The 21,283-nt window shown below is 39.2% G+C and overlaps 2 protein-coding genes across 2 annotated transcripts; both read right to left on the bottom strand.

Moving 5' to 3' along the window:
* Positions 1-673: 673 nt before the first annotated feature.
* slc35g1 (solute carrier family 35 member G1) lies at positions 674-8,440 on the bottom strand. Its single transcript, XM_023426054.2, has 5 exons — positions 7,979-8,440; positions 5,889-6,063; positions 4,945-5,079; positions 4,355-4,551; positions 674-3,521 (listed from the first exon to the last, which is right to left on the bottom strand). The coding sequence occupies exons 1-5, from the start codon at positions 8,304-8,306 to the stop codon at positions 3,109-3,111; spliced, it is 1,248 nt and encodes a 415-aa protein (XP_023281822.1). The 5' UTR covers positions 8,307-8,440; the 3' UTR covers positions 674-3,108.
* Positions 8,441-9,172: 732 nt separating this feature from the next.
* Positions 9,173-21,254, bottom strand: lgi1b (leucine-rich, glioma inactivated 1b). Its single transcript, XM_023426055.2, has 10 exons — positions 19,713-21,254; positions 19,466-19,537; positions 17,845-17,916; positions 17,121-17,192; positions 15,031-15,102; positions 13,608-13,777; positions 13,190-13,354; positions 12,744-12,964; positions 11,987-12,233; positions 9,173-11,152 (listed from the first exon to the last, which is right to left on the bottom strand). Exons 1-10 carry the CDS (start codon positions 19,922-19,924, stop codon positions 10,803-10,805), a joined length of 1,653 nt encoding a protein of 550 aa, XP_023281823.1. The 5' UTR covers positions 19,925-21,254; the 3' UTR covers positions 9,173-10,802.
* Positions 21,255-21,283: the final 29 nt, after the last annotated feature.

Here is a 21,283-nt window from a genome sequence, read left to right as displayed (position 1 = left end):
CTAAAACTGTAGGTGGCAGCTTCAAAAACTCTTTTTACACAAGACATCTTTAGCCCCAAGTTATTCTACCCTGCAACAAAGAGCTACTCTGTTCTAGTTCCGCTTTTTTACACTTCACTTAGCTCAGTGCTCCGCTGAAAAATTACCCTGCAACCATGCCTCGATCCAGAGGAAGGTTTGTATTATGTATATATTCAGCCCTCTATGCAAGGTACAGGCCTTTATTTTGCAAGATATGGGTGACACAAGGCGAACACAGCCATTTGGCATGAATAGACAAGGCCTCACAACTGTGCGTTGTTTACAAATAAAAGGAAAATAAACAAAGGCATAGTAGAAAGTTGTGTAGTGCTCGCAGAGACAAATAACCTGCACGCGTATACACACACACACACACACACACACACACTCGCACAAACACAAAAAGACTACAATCCACTCAGACAGGTTATTCTTAGCCCTCCTGTCAACAGCTGCCTGACTCAGTGGTTTGTAAAAAAAGGTTGCCTAGTTTGTACCATTGTCATCTAATGATTCATCAGCGGAGCTCGGGCAACGCCATAGGCTCTGGGACAATGATGTAAGAACAGACAACCCCTCTACACAGTTTGGGTCGGTTCCGCAAGTTTCAGTCATGTTAGAAACATATAATGATGACCACAGACAACAAGAGTTATAAATTCATATAGAATTTATTCTTGAATAATAAGAAACTAAATATTAACCATCACTATGCAGAAATATATACATCTTACACAAGAATATGTCGATGTAATACATTACAGAAATCTTAAAAATACTATTAAAGCATAGTTTAAAAATCCTAAAAACATCTTTAGTAGGTTTGTAAGGCTTATAGGTCCTGAAACAAATGTTTACCTAACCATCTGCTGGCAATTCAACACATTGTGCTTACACTACCAGCATTCAAGTCATCTAAACCAAAATTCTGAGCACTAAAAGTCAATGTCAAAGCAAACCAAACAAGAACAACATAAAACTAGCCTCTGAACATCTGAGGTGACCTTAACATCCTACTGTACTACGAACAATGATAAATAAATGCCACAGTGTCTTTAAATAAATTCTTCCACACTAAAATACGACACTGGAATCACAAGTCTTGGGCTGATTTTTTGTTTATTTCACGCTTTGACTGTTCATCACTTAAAAAATTAATTATATCCCAGGGCTTGTTTTACAATGACCCAAAATGAACAATTTAACTACAGTTTATTTTGCTCTTTAAAACCAATGGGTAGGATTAGAATTTTATGAGCTGTTGCATTGTTTATTAATAACTGGTACTGGTAATATTGGTGATAAAATATCATATCAGTGCTATCCTAATCAGTATAATTTGACTTATTCTTGCATAATGTTTGTGCACAATTGAGCTAATTTCAAACCACAGCAAATTAAATGGAAATAAACATCAAATAAACTCTCAGGTCAATCTAAGAGAATGCTTTCTCCAGCATAGAAAGGGCAGCATTGCTTTAATTGTGCTTTCACATGTGCCATGCCTTATAGGACTTCTGTAAATCTCTATAGTCTCCTTAAAATATATAGTTGACTTCTTAAAGAAGAAAATTAAGGAAACAAACATACATAACTGTTAAAGAAAGTGTCACATTAGATAAAAAGAGAAGATATTCTTAGACTGTTGAGAGCACTAAATAGATGCTTTAGCTCTAAGATGACATTAAGTGCTAGCCACCATAAGACTGTGGCCTTTGGGGGATATAAGGGTCACATCTCATGTGCCTCATTTAAAAAATGCTGCTAGACTTTATCTTTGATTTTGTCATACAAGCATTTAAAAATCATTACTGACTGAGATGATTTTTTTCTCTCAGAAGAACCCTACTTCAGGTCCATTTGCACAGTGACACTAGAGAACTGCTCAGTACAAGCTGCTGGTTACTGAGCAGCTCTACTGAGAAAAGCTGGAGGTTAAAGGTCCCTACTTAAGGCACAATATTGTTAAGAAATGATTAACTATGAACTGGATAATAATAGATATTTTCCATTTGCTTTTAATATTTTAGTAAAGTAACAGAAGAAAAATCAAATCAGAAAATCAATATATCACAATAGAATAATGTTTGGGCAGGCTTTCCATGTAATTCTAATTTGGCCATTATAAACAGGTGAAAAATCCCTGAGAGAATCCTACAGCATGATTGTGTATTCAAGTAAAAACTATGAAAACCCATTTTGAGATTTTATTTTCAGCCTTTCTATTTTTCTATTTTTGACTCAAATATTTGTAATGTCTTTATGATAAAAGCTTTTTGTTTGCTAAAAAAATGGCTAATAAATGGCTGTATTTAAATGCTTATACCACTTATGTGCATTATTTTACCTTTCCTTATAGTAGTTGTAAGAGTGATCATAGTTACATTGTCAGCATCACAGATGCATGAAGTGTTTTCTTCACAAATACTCATTTCACAGTGCCTAGCACATGCCACAAGAAAATAAAAAATGTAGTATACTTTTTTTTAGTGTACTATTATTGTTGTTATGTGAAACAGTATGAATGGTCCCAATACAGTAAACCTATCTCTTTGGCTATTTCGTTCAGGTTCGAAGCAAAAGGCAAATGGGACCCAAGGACATCTTTCATCAAACTTCTTCATTATGGTGAAATTCAGCTTTCACCCCATTTATGCTGTACATATTTTATTATGGTGAGAATAGGAATTCGCTCATGAATAAGCAGTTCGTTAGCTACACAGACTCCAGGGAGTGGGATACAGCTGTAAAGTGGATATAAAGGTTTTTCTTCTGCTTATTTCCCTCACAGATGTGCTCATTTACACAAAAATAAATGCATAATAGTAAATTACACAAGTTGACTCTCAGGCGTCAACATGTATAGATGTACAGTATTCAAATTTGTATTAAAAACTCTCACAAGCTCATAACTGACCGCCACTAGATTATCCTTGTATGTTTTTGCTTTCAACTCTCTAAATAGCTTAAACCTCCTCCTTAGGTTTGCATGTAAATAACAAGTAAAACACTGAAGAAATCAAGAACATATGATAGTGAAAAAAGTTTAAATAGTAATACTTAAGTATTCTATACTGCTTCTCCTGCTCAGCTCTTGCGAGAGCTACTGTACCACTTCCTAACTGCTACTCCACTAGTGCTCATCACTACGCACAGCGCCCCTCCGAGGCTCCACAAGGTCGGTGCACGGTTAAAGAAAATAAACTGGAAGATGAACGCCAGCACCACATCCACAGTCCTCATCAGGGCAACAGGTCCGGCCTTCTCGATCTGCAGGGCCTTCGTCAGGAAGGACTGACCAGCAATACCCAGGACAGCGATCAACATCAGCAACCAGCGATCACGGCCACAGAACGGGATTTTCCATTCCCCAAGGACGGATACAGTGATGATGCACTCGATGAAACCGATTACAGCATAGTACCAAACAGAGAGGTAGTAATGTACGCTCTTCCCCATCTTGCGAAGGACAACAAACGTAAAAGCAGCAGCGATCGCTCCTGTGAATAAATCAAAAAATAAGAGACTGAATACACCAATCAGAAATACAATGAAAGTTAAAAAGTATATCTAAATCTGCTGCTTCATAACCACACATTTATCACTGAATTCATCGTGAAATCATTCAAGTTAATTAACAAACGCTCTACTGAAACTTACTGGAATGGGTTCCTTCTTGTGACCCTGATGAAAATCTTTTTTATTGGACTGTTGCTGACAGCCATAACCTAATAAAACCATCTGTGAGTCCATGTTTGATTGCCCCTGTATTTTCAGGCTCTTTACTAACATAATATATTCTGCCATGCCATACCATGTGAACTTTTCCTGCATCCTTCTCTACAGTCAAACTGGCACCATTCGTAACCTCTGCCTCCTGTCTATGCCAAAGTATCACTTCATGGATGTCACTGTACTTAGGGCCCAGCCTTTGCGGGGAACAAAGTTCAATTTACTTGAACCTGATGGAAATCAGGCAAGCAAACGTTGCTATTGTTCGAGCAGTTGCTAAGGAGAGAAAATAATGGCTTTTATTTGCACAATGGTCACATTTGGTGTGACAGCAAGGGTACTCACAAATGTTATTAGGAAGGATTATGAGACTAACCACCACTGAGACCAATCCACTGAGACGTAAAAGACTGTATCTCCCAGTTGAACTGTATATGCCTTGGGACATAGTTGTACTGAAATGAATTCCCCTAGTTGCCATGGTAATCCTGACCTGGTTAAGCAGTTAAAATAAAGGACTGACTGACTGACTTATTATGGTCATACAAACTCAAATGCTTTATAAATGCATATATAAAACGGAGTCCATTCATTGTATTACCTGCAAATGCAGCAATAGTCCCCTTTATGTGGTTGGTGTAGTTGCCCTCAATGCCACGTAGATGACCACCAAAGAGGAATGGTGGCCGGGCGATAAGTATGACTCCAGTGATGGTGAAGACAGTGAAGACACAGTCCCAGATTGTACATCTCTCCTTCAAGAAGATCCAAGCCAGGAGTGAGGTAAAGACTGGATTACTGAGGGGTCAATGGACAGTGAAAAAAAGGGTTAATAAAGAAAGAAAGAAAAGTGATAGAGATGAGAGCATGTGAAAAAGTAAGTTAAATTAAGAGGGAAGTGTGGTGAGAAATGTTGATTATTGTCTCAACAGAATTTTGACATATGAGGTATACAGCTCTATGTGAATCCACTTTCCCATCTATTCAATGTATTAAAAAGAATGTGTGACAGATAAATAGTTAAGTAAGTAAGGAAAATGGCAAGTCAGATACAGAGATGAGGGAGAGGAAAGAATAAGAATGAGAGGGAGATTAACGAAAACTGTACAATTCAACGAGGATAGAATGTAATTTTAGTGTTAGGATCATCTCTACTAATCCACTTTCAATTATGTTCTAACAAGCTCTCACCTGAACATGATGACGGTGGCATCTGCTAATGGCATCTGCTGAACAGCATAGAAGAGCAGGATCATGGCATTGGAACCAATGAAACCCCGAAGTACCAGAAATATACGTTTATCTCTGGGTCCGAGGAAACCTGTCCTGGAGGAGCAGAGATATGAGGATGATGGATGAATGGATGACTGGATGGATGGATGACTAGACTGACTGATAGAGGAAGCAATTAAAAGTATTTCAGAAAAAAACAGGATGGACTGAGCAGCAAAGTGAGCTGAGTGATGGCAAATGGCTGGATGGTTCGGTAGATAGATGGATACATTTAGGTTGTGAGGAAATGACAGTGATGAATGGATGCATGGATGGGGCTGAAAGGAGAGGAGGAGGGGCAGTTTGGTTGGTGATGATTTAATGTTAAAATAAAAAAAATGCAGAGGAGGAATGGATGGATTGATGAACAGGTAGATGAATGAATAGGAATACTGGTGGTAGTCTTTGGGAATTCAGTTTAATTTCAATTCTTAGGGTCAAAATGTGATTTTAAAGTATTATTTTCTAAAAATCTGTGATGTTCATTGTAGTCTTTAACAGTGTTGTCATGTGAAAATGGCATGAGATGTGTACAATATAACAACTTCAAATGGGAAGACAATGAAGTAGCCTATTTTTCATCAACATTCTTAAACTTGTCTGAGCAGTGACAGTATGTTAAGTCAGGATTCTTGCCTACAAAGTGAACACAACACCAGGAATCCCCGGAGATACACTGCGGACAGGGAAAGATGCTATTTCTCTGAGTTTATGCACTTAATCTTGTCACAACACATAAATTGCTGGTTTGGTTTGTTTGGGAGTGTTACTATAACCCTAACTATTTCATGTCATCTGTAAAACTTTAACCTGAAATGAATGTTTAAAAGTCTTAAATGTTTGAGTTTCTCCATTATGCTTACTTGTGGTAGATGAGTAATGGCATAACAAAGAGCATCTGGAAGAAGCAGCGTATGGCGCTGATTTCTATGGCGTGCACTCCCTGGATGGTTTTCACCAAGACGGCAATGATGGAGAAGAAAACTGTGGACAAGAAAGCATAGAACAAACCAAGACCCGAACATCCCTTTGGTTTTTCTGTAAAAAAGAGAGAAAAGGAAGAGCGAGTTAAAGAACAGGTAGTGATGGTGGCAGAGAAGATAAGTATGAAGGTGTGGCAAGAGATAAGAGGGCCTAAGAGGGGTACTACTGTTCCACACTTCATTTATAAAAATACTGCTTGTTTTGTTGTACTTATGCTGGTGCAGTAACTGCAGGATGGAGAGTATGTTACTGAACTCCATGTGGCCTGGGTAAAAATTCAGTTGCAAAAACCACAAACAAAAAGATCCGCAAAAGACAGCGGTGTAGTGTTTGCAAACCCTGCCTGTGGAACAATAAACTGATATGCTTGTAGAGATTAAATTTCAACCTGAGGTCACTCAGGCATCTTTCTTTGTGCTTGTCCACAATGTGCGGTCTATTTATCATTCCATTTATTATACAAATCATTTGTCTTGTTAACCTTGCATCAAGCCAAACAGCTGAATGTCCATCCTCTTTAACCTTAAGTTGTCATATTGGTGCACTGCTATCAGATTTGTCTGAACATAGTGATCTTTTGTATTCTTAGTTTTCCCATAGTGCCCAGTAGAAACAGGCAGGAAGATCATTATAGTGTTACTTTACTGACGTAGTATTACAGTATTACACTTACTTTTGTTACTTGTTAATTACATTTTGATTGGAATCAGTGACTTGGATGAGATGATAAACATTAAAGCAAGAACAAAATCTTATCATCACTTATAATATTTGCAGAATTTCATCATTTCACCAAGTATGTAATTAATAATTATTAATTATTGTCAATCAAAATTTTAATATCAAAATTGAAATTGAATTAAAGAGAAAATCGGAAATAATAAGTTGTTGGTGTGAGAATACCAGTGATTAACAAAGGGAACCCACACATTTATAAGTACTGCCTTGTTTTCCACATTGTTATTGGCATTTTACTCCGGGTACAAAATGTAGATTATGCAAAACTGATAATCAGGGGCAATGAGAATGCATTTTTCACTTCCTTGTACGTTTCCAAATCAAAGGCACAGAGCCTTTCTTCCTCATACCCTGTTACACCAGTGGAAAAAACCCTTCTATACCTCTTTTGTTGATGGGCACTTACTTATTGAAAAGATATTCAGATGTACACTGTAGCCATATAAAGAGGAAATGTTTAAAATTCAAAAGATCTTATTTATACAATCTGTGTGATATGCAAAGAGCCTGCAGGTATTGTTGCCCTGGTACTCTAAAAGTGCACAGTCATCCATCCTTTAAGGATGATGCAAAAGCTAAGCTGGCTTAGAGCAGACGGCAGGCTACACACTTAGCAACCTAGTTGTTGAGAGGCACACTAACTTTGAACAATATGTGTCTTATTATGGTGATTATTAAGAATAAAATGTAAATAAGGAGATATAGTTAACGTTAGACTCTTGGTAAGACCAACCACTATCAATAAAAACATTACCGGTTAATAAATTACCACAAACAACATATTTCCATTTACTAGTATTTGTTTACACAGTCTAAAACATTTGGACTGTGTAACCCACTTTTATCGTGACGTAAATCTTATGAAATTACGTCATTTGTGTCAGCCTTAAAGAAAAAACAGAAAGGCGTCCAAACTTTACAAAAATTGTTTAAATGACTTAAGATGTGCTTTCCTTCGTCTTTAACGGTGATTTTTGTGCTTTCCTTCGACTAGTAGGTTAATGATATACACGTGATATCAGCACTGTTATTACTAATACGTGACGTTACACGGTTGTATAACGTAAGGCTACGCAGGAAGTCTCTGGTTCTCTGGCTGCTTATCACTTTATTTCTGCATCTTCTGCCTATCACAAAGTTCATAAACAGCCGACACTGATATGAGGGTGGGGGCATTTATCACTTCAGGGTTAAATCTCGTTTAACGCAATGAGTGCGTGAACTCGTCTACCTTCACGTGCGCTTCCGTCTCGGGATGATGCGGGCTTGTTCCTGACGCAAAACGCAGGCGGACACAGCGTTTTCTTCTCGCTGCCTTCCTGTGAATCCTCGCTCCCTCGCGCTTCCCCCCTTTCCTCAGCATCTTCACCATAATGGCACAACACATGACAGTTTCTTTGCAAGTGAACCCGCTCTGCTGTCCGTTCATCGTCGCCACACTCGTCGTGGTCGTCGCCGTCGCTGTTCTTGCCATGGCTGTCAACTTTGTGAAACACCACAGTAATGTCGTCCTCTACGGATAAAGCCCGCTCGTGTGTACAGTGGTTACAGTCGCCCATGGTAAGATGTGGCGGCTGAGCGGCAGCATGCCTCGGACAGAGTACTGTCCTCCTTCGGTGCCCTGAGTAACTGAAAAGACAAGGTTAATGACTAACCTTGGTGCTAGGATAGAAACTCCCATGCGGTGGTTACTTTGCCCACAGGGGGGCAGAACTGAACTCAATCCACCTCTGCTGGACAACTAAAACATTACCCAACATTTACGAATATTGCAGAGGGACGCAGTGCATATTTGAACCAAACAGATCTCAGCTTACACATTTGGACAGACATAGGTCTTGAATTACATGTATGTAGGCTACATGATTATAAGGAGTATTAAAGCTCATCATTTTTTTTGACATAGCACGTACGTCATAACCATGGCCTATACATCAAAAACATGACTTAATTCAAAATAACGAGGTCTTAGGATATTTGAAAAAATATCTGTGAGCTATGACAATGTAACAATTTCCTAAAGAATCATTTTTCATCAATTTTTTATTTTTTTTAATGTTCAGCTGGAACTGGCTGGGGATCACTGTATTTGTTTTTGTTAATTCTTCTGCACTTTTGACCACCTACCTTCTCGCAACACTCAACACTTACTCGACACCTTTTAGTGCAGGATTGGACGTCACTGCATAAATTATTATAAAGTATGAAAACACATTGTATCAGCTCAAGAGGAAAAGGTTATAAATCTAAGAAAAAAAACAACTGAATCCAAACTGGACTTGTAAGAGGATCTTCTACGTGATAATGAAGAGTGTCACTGATTTGAGTGAATCAAATGATTGCTAACTCCAGGTTATCTAAGGAATGGAAAACATAAGTTTACTGGCAAATCGGTAACAACAGTAAAAGAACCACATCTCTGATGTAGCATTTTAGTATTTTATTACTACTGTACATAAAATACAATGAGCAAGATGACAAAGGAATAACTAATATCCTATACTCTTACCTAACTAGATTAGACTGACACAAGTAAGTCTATACTGTTTTGCTGATGTTGCATGTTACACAGTGTTTGAGGAGGTGATCCTTGTTTTGTTTTTTCTTTTTTAAATATCTACACTAAATTCTATGTCTATGAAAAATAAAACATTGAGTGTGGTCCCGTCTACATACAAAAGCAATATCATATAAAGTACTTTACACAGTATTGTAAAAACGTAAACATTATATTTGGCAAGTTGTTGTCAGTGAAGTTGTTAAATTGTTATCAATATTCTGTTCCTTTTGTGTCAGAATAAGAGGACCGTGTGAAAGCACAGGTAGTAGGTGCTGCACAGTGGTTGGCTTTTAGTTGCGGAGTAAAGACAACAATGGTTTTGTCAATGAGGGAGAAAAGGGGCAAGAGTGCAGTGAAAGAGAGAGGGCTGGTTGACACAGTGGGATGCTTCTAGCGAGTCATTCATCAGGAATCAACACTATGAGTGTCTCTATCATGCATACAGTCTTGCTTTTCTGAGAGTAGACACAACTGAGATGTGACGTCGTTTTCCTAGTTTCTCACAATGTTTAGTGGATTCTTCAACTCATATATGAGGGTCAGTTCTTTAAGAGTAAAGTAATTACTGACGGAGCACAGGTTAACTAGCTGCCAAACGCTAGAAGGATTAACATAATTCTCAGCAAGTAGTCCAACTTTTATCCGTATTTGGTAACATTACTAACATTACTAACTACAGTGTTACTGTTGCGTTATCATCAAATTTAGATTAGATTACAATTTGAACATTCATGAGACTCTCCATCTTCTGCAAGGTATTTGATGACCCAGACTTTGTCACATGAGAGTCTAAACAGCTCTTGTGTGACAGAGTTCAATTAATTTTCCTGAAATGCCCTGTTTAATTAAAGAGGACTTAAAGAAAATTGTCTCTTGTGTCCATAGTTTTTTTTTGGATACAACTGCACATGTGACCCTGGATGCATTTTGCCTCCTTTTCTCAAGAAATATTTCACTATGTAGCTAATGTTACATGGTCATCAGAACTACCAAATTCCTAAACCTTTCCTATCAAATTCCTACAAGAAAGATAAACAATATATAGGGTTGAATAGAAAAAACATACTGTGTTTCAAGGTACTGTAGTAAGCCTACACGGTTGAATAACAGACAAAAAGAATGAGTTGATAGTTTGTTTTTTCCTAAAAGATAGTCAGTTCGCACTCTGAGTAAAGTTTGTGACATGGAGAATAAGGCATTCCTAAACAGTTTATCAAAATTAACTAGTTACAGCAGGTTGCAAAACATTAGGTATAAGGGACTGTGTAGAATATGTCAGAATAAACTCACTGGTCATAACCAATGTAAGAATTTCAATCACCTTATCTCAGCCCAGCCTAACCTTAAGGTCCTGAATTGTATTTGAAACATCTTTTTAGATAGTTTGAGCTTCTGCTTGAAACTTCCATTAGTTTGACTGTAGATGGGAATTGCTAGCGGATTCAAATTCAACTGGCAAGTAGTGTACGCCATTTGTCCTGATTTGACAATGGGTTTAGTTACTCAAATCAATCATGAGGTGCTCATATATCTGAGTTTTTCCCTTGAAGCTGGATGCGAGCAGGAACACTCGGTCGTCAATGGAAACCACAGAAAATGCTCGAGGTGCCTGGATATTCAGCTCCTGAGATGGGACAAACTGACCCCTCTTGGTGTCCCACTGGTAGACCTGCGTCAGTGAATAATCGCTGCCCAAGATCGCATACTGCCACTTGCCGATGGAGACAGGCTGGAACACCATAGAACCACGGGAGGGAAATGTCTGGACCTCCTTGAACATGGCACCGTCCCAGCGCATCACCTTGGAGTCCCCGATGAATCTTGTTAAGCATATAAACAGATCACCTTGGAAAAGGACAAAGATTCAAAGGACTGTTTAGTTTACACATTCAGCTACTAAATCAGAATCCGACATAGAAAAGCTCACAAAAACAGTTCATCTAAGTCCAAAATAATTCTTAGCTTGTTGTCAGCAGCTACTTATTAAAGTGTTACTAGTGGATGAGCTGTCCCTTTAGAAAGAACAAATACAGACAATAATACAATAATGATTAATGGGCAGGTTTTATTGCAGCTGACAGTGACATTACCACTTTTGAAATGAATACCGATATGAGATGTGGAGCAATGAGCAACTAGTGTAATCAATGAAAATCAATGAAAATGTTGAGCCTGAGTCCAAGTCTACTGTTAATCACACGCCCCAGACTATCTGAATCTTGGCATTAAAAACAGAATGATGGCGTCTTCAGTACAGATACTGTTTATGTAGTATCCTGCTCTAAGGGCAAACTAATTCACAGCAGCTGATACTGTAATATATTTTTTTTTTAAAAAGAAAAAAAAGAAATATTGATATCGTGTTAATAATACACATATGATAATACAGTGATGGCAGATGTTCGGCCTTGTGGATCTTTTGTTTATCAGCTCATCTGGTCGCCTTTTCACCATCCATTAAGCAATTGTACCTTTTGTTCGCTTTTTTACAGTTATGGTTACACAACTATGGTCTCTCCACCTCCCTACACTTGTATTGAATCTAATTAATTTGCCAACGAAGAGACAAAACATAAAAAAGTTAAAGTTGAATTTGGCTGATAGCAGTGTCTTTTTAGTCAGTGCAAAATACACCCTGTGTGTGTGTACATACACTGCTATTCAAGCTGCAGCTCTCACCTTGGACCCGAAAGTGTTTGACAGAGAAGACGTCCTCCATCTCTGGTATGTCAGTGCGGCGGTCAAACTGTTTCTGACCCCTGTTCCACTGGTACACAACAGGTCTCTGGGAGCTGCTGGACAGGATCAGGTGGGGTTTGTTGGAGATCTCCAGATATTCTACATCTGTGTCCCGGTACCACGGGTGGAGTGATTGGTGCGAGTAAAAGCCATTCCCGTTCCATTTGTACACTGTTGTGGAGCCGGCCTGCGAGAAGAAAAAATGTCAAAAATGAGCAAAGATCAACTTTATTCAAAATACAACTTACTATACTAACTGTCACAGACCTGTAACAAAGTGATTAATAGTGATCTACTAAAACAAATTAACCAGTAATTTTTAGAGTATGGGGCAAAAGATGAGTGTGTGTGTGTCTGAGTATCCTGAAACATACGTGAGAACATATGTGAACATTTGGCATTGCTGGAGTTATCAGCAGGAGCAGACACAAAACGACATGCTGCGCAGAACAGCAGGGGGAAGGAAAAGCTGACACGGTGGGAAGAAGACTTTAGAAGAGCAGAGTGGACACAGTAACACCTATTTACAATATATTGGAATCAAGTACAATAGCTTTGTTATTGTAATTGTTATTAAAAAGTAAAACAGCCATCACTACTGAGCCGTACATTTAAGTGATCTGTCACCAAAAGATCTGTTTATGCTCTGCTCAATAAGTACTTCTGAGTATTGGAAAAGGAAAAAAAAACAGCCAACCTTAGAGCTGTCAGCGATGACGAAGAAAGACTCCCCATCGATCATGAACGTCTCCACGTCGTTGGGTTTACGAATCTTCAGGATGTCAATGTCCTGGATCTTGATGAATTTGTTAGCAGAGGTGTCACGTTTGTAAATGTGTGAGCCCCCAAACAACTGGGCCACGATGACAAAGAGGTGGTTGTCGATCACCATGGGCTTGCACACCACAGTGGAGGTGCCTAAACAGGAAAAGAGAGGAGAGGATGATGAAAAAAACATTATTAATACAAGACGGATAATCATTGATACTAAAGGAACAGATAGCATTTGTTTTATATCCCTAAAGAGTGCTTAACCATATTGAGACAATATAATCAATACACGGTTACTCATACCCTTACCTGTCATTTCTGCCCCAGTTAATAATTATACCTCACTGCTCTTCTTTTTTTTTTTTTACTCACTTTCAATGGTGTCATAGGTTCTGAAGGTCATCTCAACGTGATCCCATTCGAGGAAGCTGCACGTCCCAGCAAAGGGTTGGGGGAACACAACATACTGATCTTCGCCAAAGCTGAAGGCCTCCACTGAAATGGACTCGAACTTCAGTGACTGATAGGAGGCAAACTCTGAAAAGTATGACATGACAATGAATTCTTTCTTTTCTCTCTTCAAATAAGCCTTTCATCTTGATAAATTCTTCCATACACAGGTAGAAAGAACACTACTATGCATTTTGGCTTTATTCCCAGCACTGAAATTATTTGTATGGATAGGAAGGAGACATGGGAGGAAAAAAGGGTGAGGCAGTCAATTGGGGACAGAGAGCTATTGTTGATGTATTTCCTCTATGACAAGGGGACAGACAGAGGAAGATGATACCTGCTGTGATGCAGTCAAAAGAGTGTGGCAGCAGGTCATTGATCTTCTTCCCCTGGTGAATGGGTGGGCCGCTGCAGTAGATCTGATCCAGGGTGGCGTTAGTGTTGTGCATCCACTCCACCAGCCACTTTAGCTTGCAGTCACATATCAGGCTGTTGCCTCGCAAATCCCTACATGCACGGACGAATAACATGGAAGATCAGTTGACAGATTTGTTAGTTACGACATAATATCATAAACAGGCACTTTTGAAGCATGTATTCTAAACAAGTTTTGGATTCCTAATCTGCTCTCCTCTACATGACAGCACAACAACAAGTGGTCTTCTTTGCCTGAGTGATCTCTGCTTGTCGCCCACTCTCAGTCGGAATTGTTGTTGACCTTGAATTTGTGTATTGAATCCACACACACACACACACACACACACACACACACACACACACACACACTCACACACACACACACACACATTGCTGGCTGCATTATTCTAGCTGATTGTAACCAAAGCCAGCATCCAATTCTTTTCTCTGTAACTGACTTGTGTACCATTTACCCTGACATTCTGGCATGCTAACCCAAGCTTTCCTTTACAATCTGTCCATTCCTTACTCTGTTTCTTCTCACTCTGATCCTCTATTTAGAGTGGGGATTCCTCTCCTTTCCATTCTAGCACCATGGCTTCATAATATTACTGTATTTAATTCCAAAGTTTAAAGGAGCTATTTGTAAGTTTTGCTATCGCTATATAGCTAACGTTAGCATCAGCTGTTTACTTAGGCCTACCAGTCTTGCTGAGAGCTTCAGCCATCGTTGTGTTTAAAAGAGGTTATAATACGTTCCTCTGACCAGTGCTACTTCTTCAGGGCAGCCTGGATGCAACAGTGACTCGGTATCAGAAAGTGACGAGATGGTGCGGCCGGGTTGAGGCTAGCATATTAGCATGCAGTAGAAGAAAATAAGTGCTATAAATGGAAGCAAAACAAGAGGGTTGCTTTCCACCGCTGGAGACAGCTCCAAAGGAATGAAGTTTGATGTTGAACTCGCAATGTTTCTTCTAGACTGGTGAGTGAACAACTGTTTATGCTAACGTTGGCCTGTGTAGCGATAGCAAAACTTACAAATAGCTCCTTTAAGTAAAGAGGGGAAAAGACAACATTTTTTTCCTGGGCTTCAGCGAAGCTCACCCCTCCCAAAAAATCTCTCTGGACACCAAAAAATATTACAGTATATTTCTTCTTGTTCCATTAGCTTACATCAACTAAATTGTAGCCTATAGCTAGTTCACATGTCAAACACAAGGAGAGGATCACATAGAAAAAGATAATGATTACTTCTGGTCATATTAACAATATATACGGAAATGTGTATGCATTTAGCCTTGAATCACTGTGAATATATTGTGTCTGATACAGGCTGCACTCACACTTTAGTCAAAGCGTCCATGCCCTTGAAGACATCCTTGGGCAGCGTCTCAAGATTGTTGTATGCCAGACTCCTAATCAATGTGAATAAAATCATAACACACACACTGATTGAATTAGAAGTAGACTGTCTCTCCACAGAGAGTGCACGCTGAGACATTTATCTGTATTATAGAGAGTAGAATAAACAAATTATTCTACCAACATAATTACAAGCGACTAAGTGTAAGGTCAGAACTTGAATCCCCCGACAATATTTCTGTGACATAGAACAATCATGTAGCTATCAGGTGTTTGAAAGGCTAAGCAGTGAAATGGAAGGGGATAAAAGAATTAGTGATTCATTAATTAAGGGAAAGTAATTACATGGAGTACAGGGAGGGAAAATCATTTGTTGGAAAAGGGTGACATGATGTTCTTTATACAACACACCCATTATGTGAAGCTGTACAGGGTAATATTTCATTCTCTTAATAGTGGTCACACTTCACACTGAAAAACAGTATTACTGCTCTTTGTTTTTGACCTACTAAAACAGGGCCTTACAGACAGTTTTCATTTGTGAGCATAGAGACTGAACTACAAACCAGAAAGAGCTGTGAATGCAGTGAAATGACAGCGTAATTCATGGACGTTGCATTATTTATTTGAGAGTCGGTTTACCACTGGGAGAGGCCATTTTACTTTGAATTTGTGCAAGAATGCGCTCTCCAAACAGATGTGGGGTTAGAGCAGAGTGGACAGGATTTGAGCAGGACCCCTGCCTGTGCCTTTTAATAATGTATTTACTGTATGTGATGCATTCAAAACATCCTCTAATAATGCATTTATTCATCATTTTACTGGTATGAAAGTGAATTTACTTTCCTCTAAACCAGGTGAAGGTATCCACAGCAACAGGAAGAGGGCACTTTATCCCTTCACGCAGTTGCATATGACATTGGGGGTCATATTAGAAACACTAGTAGTAACAGTATTTGTATCTGTCCACCTATTATTGTTTGATGACTGCTTGACTGGAAATGGTTTAAACCTAGACCAATGGAGCATAAGAAACTGTTTTCTGTCTGCCACAGATAGCATGATACATCCGAGATGAACCTGAACCACTGTTACTATAACTAACATTGATATTTGCAGCTTTAATAATGAGAATAATGGCTTCTCCCACCCGAACCCTGTCTGAATAAATCCTGACTTCCTGTCATATTTGAGTGCTTTCCACTACAGGATTTCCTAAAAGATAAACAGGGAGAGTTGAGAGTAACCCACCTATCCATCCACACATTGTTTCATTTCATGGTGAGGAACACAAGTATGCGAGCATTTGGCTGCACCACCCTGCATGAACTCAAAATGTCATAGACTCAGGGGCAGATTATGAGCCACTTGGTTTAAAGTTACTGTATAGTTATATTTAGTCCTGACATACAGGTCGAACACGTTCTCAACTATCATTAGTTCTGGCACACTTTGCAGTTCAGGAAAGTGAAACTGTCTTTACAAAAATACAGTTTATCTAATGCTGTTTGGCTTTTTCCTGTATTAAGATTTTGTTAATATGATTTCTGTTAACAAGGATGCTATAAAGAAATCTTTCCTAAATAATATAACCACATATACATACTGCTTTAACTTGTTTTTGAAAAATGTATAAAACTAATAACTACACAAAAATAAAGCTATATTAGTTAAAGTCACTGAATCCTTCATTTTTTCTCTGCAATATGTGAACAACAATTCTGCTGGTCCACTAAGTCCATGCAACATCTAGAGTCACCATGATATGCCTTTCTGCAACCTGATCCAGCTGACACCTTCAGCCGGTAACCTTGGACATCACCACTGGCAGCAGCACTTGTGCCTACTTTGCACTTCAAACAGTAACACAATGATACAGTGAGAGAAAAGGGCAAATAATGCACAGTTTATGATGGAGTATCATAAATACCAGTATCCTATTAGCTTTTGAGAAATTATTTAAATGGAGAATGTAAAAGCAGTTGGTGTAAAGTGTGGATGATTTGGGGTTAAAGTCATAAAAACTGGGGTTGAACAAAGGATGGAAGAGTATCAGTGACGCAATACTTACAGATGTATCAGTGCTTTCAGGCCCCGGAACGCAAATGGAGATATTGATGCAATTTTGTTATTTTCAATAAATCTGTGAATGAGAAGCATTTTGATAGATTAAGATAGATTACCCCAATGTAAGTCATCTCACATCTGAATTCCTTTGACTTCCTGCAGGTCTTCTCCCTTTGCTGTTGTGAGAGAATATTGTGTAGAAAACCTGAGATCGGTCCTATTTGCATTTTAAACTGTATACTAACTGTATACAAGTATCCAGTACATTCATACTGAAATAAATGTCAAAATGAATTATACCTTAAAGCCCCTGTGCACCTAAACAGTTGTTTTCAATTGTTGTGCCAAATTATAGACGCCTGCTCTGATTGATGTCGGACTGAGTTAGGCTAGGAATTGCATGAGGCCAGCAAACTTCATGAGCTAATCAAAATCATGAAGACGTAAGTTATCCCACCCTAATCAGGCAACATATGTGGAAAAACCTTTGTGGGTGAAACATGGGTGTGTAGGTGCTTTAAAATGCCAGTGTTCATGCCAATATTACACAATTCTTGAGAATAATGCAACGCTCTGATCCAAAGTCATCATTTGATCAGTGTATGGTGTATTCTATGTTTGTATATTTTATGACACTCTACCACAGAAATTCACTTTACCTTATATATTAATAACTATTCATGTACTAAAAAGCAGGACTATTGCAAGCTTTAAAGAGAAATACTTACAGATATTCAAGATGTGGTAAACCCAGGAATGCATCTTCATCAATGAGGTCAAAGGAGTTTGCTGTGAACAACCTGTGAAGAACAAATGAAAAACAAGTAAGTACAAGGAAGTAACTTAAAGCTAATGTACACTCCTTTGTTATAGTTTCCAACCATGCTCGGAAACTCACTTCATTCACATCATTTTGTCACTGTTAGTGTTTCAAAACTATATTTACGGTACACACAGAGGGCGAACTAGGCTAAGCTTCAAAACATCAACAATGAGCTGATGGGACGTTGTAAAATTTGGGGTTGCTGTTTGTTACCACAACACAATCTGGGAGTGTGGTCTCCAAACTGTTTGATGAAGTCAGTGAAAACGATGTTGTGGCAGACCAAGTGTAAAACACAACAGACTAATTCAGTATTTCAGCCCACGCTATGTGGTTGAAAAAAAATTACATTAAATGAATAAAACAGGGAAATGGCAGCTCACTCCTACATGCAAGAGAAATGGTTGCCTCCTCCCACGTTTCTGAGTCACCCTTTGAACCAGTAATGTAAGAGTAGTGTCCAACAACGACATATTGTGCACATCACTTCATCTACACATTAAATCTGATTATGAGAACATGAAGGATTTGGCAGTAGTATAAGTCCAGCGGAAAAGTTTCGCCTCTATTTGGTGAATCTATTATTGAAAAAAAAAAATGTTTTAAAACCTTTCGAACAAAAATCTCATTGGTATTTCATAATATAACATTTCAATCACAAAATGCCCCTTCAAGTCCAAGATGTATGCACAGAAAACAGGAGACAGTGACCCGTCTACAAAGAAGCCCCATTGATTTAGTAGTGCTTTAATGGAGGTTAAGACACTCCGGGTCACCTTGATAGTAAATAATAACAGACGGGGCAGTACCATTTACTCACTTTCCCCAGTTAAATTTACCCTCTTCCTGGTCACCAGTCTGTTTCTCTGGCATCACTGCATTGGTACCTCCTCCTACACTTGAGAGTTCACGCACATACAGACTGATTTATGGATCAAGTGATGCCAAGAAAAATGTTTTGCTGAGACAAGAAGACGCTCGGTGACAGCGTGCTATTATGTGCAGTGAACTGAAACAAGTGTGATTAAAGAATACGGTTAAGGCCGACCTTGCTGTTGATTTGTGGGTTTGCAATAACAAATTGTTCAATAGACTCTAACGAAAACATCTAATAGTGCATGTCATGTCAGGATAAACTATACTGTTATGTACGTGGCTTTGTTTTTGTACGCCTTTTTTCCTCAAGTGTTATATCTTACAGTAAGAACATGTTTGTCTCCACACACACACACACACACACACACACACACACACACACATACACACACACACACACACACACAAACACACACAAACACACACACACAAACACAGCCCCTGCTGTTAGTTGCTGTAGCCATGTGGTCTATTGCATAATCCTGACACCATTACAGAGAATCCCTCTTTAAATCTGCATATCAGCCCCTATACAGGTCCTCTGGGGACACCCTGCCTAAATAGATAGATAGATAGATAGATAGATAGATAGATAGATAGATAGATAGATAGATAGATAGATAGACAGATAGATAGATAGATATACTCACAGCAGTTGCAGGGCAGGAGTGTGAACAAAGCTTCCCCCGTTGATTTCATGAAATCCAGACTTGACAAAAGATCTGCATGGATGGAGAACATGTTAAAGGTGAATTTATCAGAAAGTGCAGTAAAGATGAGACCTGGATACACTGAAAGGCAGAGACAAAGATGCCATAAGCTTTCCTGACTATCAATCATATGGTAGCCAACAATGAAATCAAGAGTCTTTCATTATGCAGCTGCAGGACCACTTACAGTGAAACGACGTCGGAGGGGAAAGTGTGAGGCACGGATCGGACATTCTCACACAGGGCATTATCTTTGGTGCAAATACATCCAGCGGGACATCTGGGCTGCCTCACTCTCCGTCCGTCTGCTGAAAGCAAGCTGACAGCGGCGACCCAAACCAAGAGCGTCCATCCTTTCCACCCTCTCCATCCTCTCACTGCTCTGCCCGGGTATCCCATTCCTTCTGTCCCGGCCGAGAACTATCACTCCTGGAGCATGCAACTTCTATAAGCAAAATCCCCGAGGAGTAACCACAGGATTTAACAAGCAATCTTGCAATGGTTACTGATATACTTATATCAGTCTTGTTTGTTTTAATGACAGAAGCCGGTGTTGTGGCTCTCTGATGCAGCCTTGTGTCTATGCTTCTTGCGTCTCAATAGGAAGGCACCAGTCCAGCGGATTCGTTCTGCAAGGCACAGGATTACAAATGCAGGATAGAGAGAAAACTGTCTCAGATTTTTATCATGAAGATGAATTATCTCAACCTCCCAAAATAAAAAACACGCTGCTACAAAAATCAGTCTATTTCTAATTAGTCTGCTGCTTACAAAGAAGTTGTCTTGCAGACTCAGTGCTGCAGCCATGAAAGGGGGGGGGGGAATAAAAGCGTAAATTCCCGTGAGAGAGAAAGAGAAGGGGAGAAAGAGAGCGAAGGAGGAGAGAGAGAAAGGGGGGGAGAGGCCCCAAGGTGCGCTTTTTTATCAGCAGTGCCAGCTATTATTTATGCGCGCTTCAGAGCTGTGCATGGCTAATGGCAAGCCGCTATTCATGAGCTCTGTGCAAATGCACCTGCCCCACTTCATTCAGAAGCTGCCTCTTTTCTTCCCTGCTTTGGCATAATAATGACATTAACCGAAGAAAAGAGGATGAGTTAACACCATATGGTTAAAAATAAACATAAAATATTAATTCAGTGATTTTGTGGCCTGAGAAATAGGGCGAGAGCCATTCATGGTCTCTTCTTTATAGCATTTTTCTCTAACTGTCTCTCTTTCTTCAGTCCCACATTGACTGCTCTGTTGAGTTCAGTGGGTTGTGGAAAAGTCATGAAACACTGGACTTCTGTTCCCCAGACTGTGGCGAACTTTCACCCCCCGTCACCCTCTCATAACCCGAGCACTCAATTGTAGGTAAATATTCAAATAGCATAAAGCCCTCTTTATTTTCCATCTAACAGTTCAAACGCCTCCATGCATCCTCATGTTGTCCCTGAGCGGAAATGAACGATATGATCCCAAATGTAATTGGGGCATTTGTTCTAACATGAAAGTCATTATCTGATGCTGTACTCCTCTTTTTCGCTGTAAGAGCCACATTTTGTGATACAAACGTCACCTTCCTTCGATAAATATTGAATAAATATTGACGGATGAATTAGGCTGTCCAGGCACAGTTTAGGTGGCCAAATCAAAGAACTGGCTACCAGAGGCGAAGTAACATCTTGATTCTTTATCACAAAGTGACTCCTGCATTAATATCCACGTTAAAGGATACGGATCTTTATCTTTTCTCAGCAGACTATCTCAGAATAATTC

This window comes from Seriola lalandi, unplaced genomic scaffold (assembly GCF_002814215.2).
Source record: "Seriola lalandi dorsalis isolate HSWRI2012SDOR001 ecotype SW California unplaced genomic scaffold, Sedor1 jcf7180002054801, whole genome shotgun sequence".
NCBI classification, from domain to species: Eukaryota; Metazoa; Chordata; class Actinopteri; order Carangiformes; family Carangidae; genus Seriola; species Seriola lalandi.
Note: the sequence above shows the minus strand (reverse complement) of the source record. Positions and strands in the feature narration are given on the sequence as shown.

Bases quoted from the DNA above. Each gene is read 5' to 3' on its own strand.
- slc35g1 (XM_023426054.2), bottom strand. From the start codon at position 8,306: ATGGGCGACTGTAACCACTGTACACACGAGCGGGCTTTATCCGTAGAG. The intron at 5,080-5,888 runs GTAAGCATAATG...CTGCTCCTCCAG, and splicing joins CCATTACTCATCTACCACAA to GACAGGTTTCCTCGGACCCA. The intron at 3,522-4,354 runs GTAATACAATGA...ATTTATTCACAG, and splicing joins GACTATTGCTGCATTTGCAG to GAGCGATCGCTGCTGCTTTT.
- lgi1b (XM_023426055.2), bottom strand. From the start codon at position 19,924: ATGGGATACCCGGGCAGAGCAGTGAGAGGATGGAGAGGGTGGAAAGGA. The intron at 17,193-17,844 runs GTAAGTATTTCT...TCTCATTCACAG, and splicing joins TTACCACATCTTGAATATCT to ATTTATTGAAAATAACAAAA. The intron at 15,103-17,120 runs GTAAGTATTGCG...CACATTGATTAG, and splicing joins CTGAAAGCACTGATACATCT to GAGTCTGGCATACAACAATC.